The sequence below is a fragment of the Etheostoma spectabile genome, chromosome 8, assembly GCF_008692095.1.
Source record: "Etheostoma spectabile isolate EspeVRDwgs_2016 chromosome 8, UIUC_Espe_1.0, whole genome shotgun sequence".
NCBI classification, from domain to species: domain Eukaryota; kingdom Metazoa; phylum Chordata; class Actinopteri; order Perciformes; family Percidae; genus Etheostoma; species Etheostoma spectabile.
In genome coordinates, this window is record NC_045740.1 from 18,311,800 (window position 1) to 18,316,141 (window position 4,342).

Here is a 4,342-nt window from a genome sequence, read left to right on the forward strand (position 1 = left end):
ACAACGGGTCAATTTGACCCAAGGACAACATGAGGGTTAAAGGCAATCTAAACTTTCCTAAACCAAAACAAAATGCAAAAGAAAAGACAAAGCTCTAACCAAAGCTTCTACAAGAAAAACAGGAGAAAAAAGGTAACAAACCAAAAAAGGACTTCTCACTCCTACCACACTGCTACTAGCAGCACAAAACCAGGCTGAACCATTACTTACATTACACAATCTTAAATCACATCACACAGTTACACAGAGGCACATGTTTGGAGATGGCAGAGTGAAGAGAGAGAGAGAGAGAGAGAGAGAAGAGTTATTGTCCGATGGGGCTTTAACCCTTGTGTTGTCTTCCCTTCAACCATGAAAAAAAACACTTTTTGGTCACTTTTTTCAAAAGTGATTACTGTTTTTTAGCAAAGTTTTCTTAACTTTTTTGGTGTTGTGGGTGCTTTTTTTAAATGTTTTTGCCAAAGTTCTTTGATATTTTTATTGTTGACATTTTCAGCGCTAATTTCGACTGCCCATTTTTGTGCCAAAAAAAAACCAGACTGAAAATGGGTCAAATTTGACCCAAGGACAATATGAGGGTTAAAATGGCTCCCGTCCTCCTGGCAACCAATCAGGACACAGCAATCACATCTGCTGGACCATAACACAAGCTCTGAAACCAATCACAATTGTCTTGGGTGGTGCTTAGCCCCAGATGTAGCAACGGTGCTCTGCTAACATGCTAACCAAAACAACTTTATAAGCTGACAATATGTCAGATTTTAGTTTACCGCTTGCTCTGTTACCCCCAAGTGGCCAAAAACTTACTTATTGCAGGTTTAAACTTTTCAGTCTGCCAATTTCTTTTTCTTTTTTTAATATGTAAATTATTTGTTACCTCCGCAAAAAAAGGTCATGTTTTCGTCTCGGTTTGTTTGTCAGTCAGAAGTTTTCCAGAAAAAAAAATCTACCAACCTGCTTTTCATGAAACTTGGTGAAAGGGTGTAGCATGGGTCAAGGAAGAACCCAGTGTGGAGCGGAACTGAATCCCAGGGCGGATACACAAATTATTTTTCACTTTTGTCAATATTGCAAGATAAAGCATTTGTGCTGCATTCATTTGGTGTTGGAATATCTGGAAAAATGAGTTCCTGACTGGGAAAATTCACACTGCATCATCATTAAGAGATAAGGCATAGCTCCGAGTGCCTGTGTAGTTGACTTGTATATTTGGATCCAACGCAAGTACTATCTCCTTTTTATACTGCTAGTAGAGTGGAGAGCAAAATAGGCTTCTTCATATTTTGGATTTGTAATATTGAATTTTTCTGTCTTTAAAGGGGGAACTCGTCAATTTTACACCTCAACATCAGTTGACTAGTCATGGTTAGTTCTCAGCTGGTAAAAGCAGTTAACAAAAGTAAAAAAGAAGAAAAAGAAAGACGTGACTTAACTAGTTTAAGAACAACGCTGTCAATTTCTCATCCCGCGCCCATGTTGTTTAAATAGCAAATGCACTGGGCACCCATCGTTGTGCCCATGGGTGTGCTGGTCTAACAGAGAGGTGCGTTCAGGTCCATTCTGGGCATTTCTTGAGGCAGTAGTGATCTTGCTGCAATCTATTTGTGTTAATTATCCCGTTGGCCTGTTTATCAGCCCGGGGACTTCCTGCGGATCTACAACCTGCGAGCGATCCCCGGATCCAGTAAGGTGCCGGGCCTCACCAGCAGCCAGCAGGAGGAGGTGGACCACCTGGCTTTTCACCTGCACGGAGGAACGGCGTACGGCCGGGGGATCCGGGTTCTTCCTGAGACCAGCCCCGTCGTTCAGGAGCTTAAGAGGTACAGCAGGAGACGAGGGACTAAGATACTTGAGAACTGATTACTGAGGCTAAGAATAAAGTCATCATAGGAATCATACTTCATACTGCAGACTCTGGTTCTGTTTACTGGTTCTGATTCTGCTGCATAATTTAACCACAAAAGACAAATCGTAGAGCAAAACAAATTGGAACTCCTGATTGTTTTGCACAAACTATACACTATTTGCACATTCTGGACTCAACCCGTTCAGCCTCTTTTTTTTCTTATGCAACAGTTATTATGTTTGTGTATGTGTATATTTCGTTTTTTGTATTTATTGTTGATTTCATATGAATGTTTAATATGTTTGTTTATGGATGCAACTTTCCCCAAGGCAAATTCCACATAAGTGTGACTTACTGTGGCAATAAACCCTTTGTGTGTGTGTGTGTGTGTGTGTGTGTGTGTGTGTGTGTGTGTGTGTGTGTGTGTGTGTGTGTGTGTGTGTGTGATCACATGTCTCCCAACCTTTTCCTTTTCCTCCTGTTTGTCTCTGTAGAGTCATGGAGGCGTTCCCAGAGGAGGACGAGCTGAATGACTCGGAGATGTTGGAGCTCTGGGGCACCCCACCAGAGTCTCTGGGTACGAATGGATGTTGAACGGGTCTCCAATGTATCCCTTTTTCCACTGAATCATCAAATATCAAAAGTCCACTGGATGGACAGGGTCCCCCTCAGTATATTGCAATGGCCCCCGCCAGGCCTAAGCCACTGGGGGGAAAATGTCTTTTTAAGACGTTTTTTTTAAACTAGTTACAGTGGGGCGGCTCGGTTGGAAACTTACACATAGTCCTATTTTCAGATCTCCAACTGGCTGTTAGCGCTAACTTAATGTACCCCTCCGAGATGTCGATTCGACTAAATCATCAATGGGGGGGGGGACACCACTCAACTCAACTCAGACCCAGGCCCCAGGAGAGAGAGTAAGGAGAGCGACGGAGGGTACCTGTAAAGTTGAGCCATGTGCGATAACCCAATCATATTTTGCATTTATTCAAATCTCCAGTTAGCTTCTAGCACTGACTTAATGTAGATTCATGAAATCTGTCTGTTTTTTTGTTTTTTTTATTCTCAATTTTGTGATTGTGTTATCACAGAAAGCCATTTGTCCCCTTTAAGAAATATAAAAAGACACCCCACTCCCCAGAAGAGATAAGAAATAACCGGTCAGGGGCTCAAACCATGCACGGAAAACAAGACTACTTGCTTAATTGGGTGGTTAAATAACACAACAGGACGTGAAAAATAAAGATAGACGTATGGAGATTTACACTTTGGAACTTCTGGTTTTAACAAGGTCTTATTCTCTAACAGATTGGTTGTTGAGATGTTAATGATTCCTAAAATAAAACCTCCTGAAACACGTGTTATATTTTGAATATGCAGAAGGTTTTTGAGCTTTACAGGGGAAAAGTTATTTCCTTTACATGAATAAAGACATTTGCAAAATGTTGCAAATACATTTACTAGAATAAATGCAGGAAATGAAGTGTTTGACGCACAAAATGTTATGGGTGCCCACCCCCCCACGATGTTGAAACAAAGCCTACGCCGTTGTTCTACGCTAATGCTAAATCAGCCTGTGATTGGCCTCTGACGGGCCCTCGTCAAAAAAACAAGCAAGCGCGTGGTTAAGATGGTACGGGCCACTTTAGGGGTGTCTAGAATCGTTGGGAAACATATTTACAGGTAAGAAGGACATATACATGTTTTAAGCCCTTCAACGGTTGTTATACATCTTTTGGGGGGTTGGTTGTCTTTCGTAGTCTACCTCTAATAAACATAATAAACACACATAGACACATATCCCCTGCATCCCCCTCGAAATGAATGAAACAAGCATCGTCACGTGGCCGGTGTAGACAGCTGGATTTATTACATCTAGTTGCGTATCTCTTCAGTCAGACCGGGGGCCTGATGTGTTTTTACATCCTTACACATTCAGTCGGTCCGCAATAGCCTGTTGGGCTTTTAGTCTCCGTTTGATAAGAGCCGTATTTCCCTTTCTGTATATTATACGCTTCACCTCCTCATTACTTCCCACTAGAAGCTGCTGCTCATTGGGTGAAACACATGGCGCATGCGTCTTCTCCATCTCTGCATCAGTAAATCTGTGATCGATACCGTGGTCTATGTGAGAAAGCCGTGAACGTGCACTTATCCCGGCTATCTCCACCTGGCTGGACGTAGCGCCATGGGCTGGACGTAGCTCCACTGTTCATCCTGGCTATCTCCACTGGCTGGACGTAGCCCACCTGTTCATCCTGGATCTCACCGTGGACGAGTAGCCACCTGTTCATCCTGGCTTCTCCACCTGGTGGACGTAGCTTCACTGTCATCCGGCTATCTCCACTGGCTGGACGTAGCTTAGCTCCAACCGTTTCATCGGCTATTCCAATGGCGGACGTAGCTCCACCTGTTCATCCTGGCTCGGCAAACGTGGAACCGGTTAAGCCGCGATGAGCGGATCGCACTAAGTCAAGTTGCGCTTTTTCACTTATC

At 43.2% G+C, this 4,342-nt stretch overlaps 1 protein-coding gene across 1 annotated transcript in view; it reads left to right on the forward strand.

Moving 5' to 3' along the window:
• The window catches only part of pot1 (protection of telomeres 1 homolog), a 96,977-nt gene that overhangs the window by 90,366 nt on the left and 2,269 nt on the right, over positions 1-4,342 (forward strand). Inside the window, exons 11-12 of the mRNA XM_032522978.1 lie at positions 1,636-1,820; positions 2,341-2,423. Of these exons, the coding sequence (XP_032378869.1) occupies positions 1,636-1,820; positions 2,341-2,423 (268 nt within the window). The remainder of the gene's footprint in view (positions 1-1,635; positions 1,821-2,340; positions 2,424-4,342) is intronic.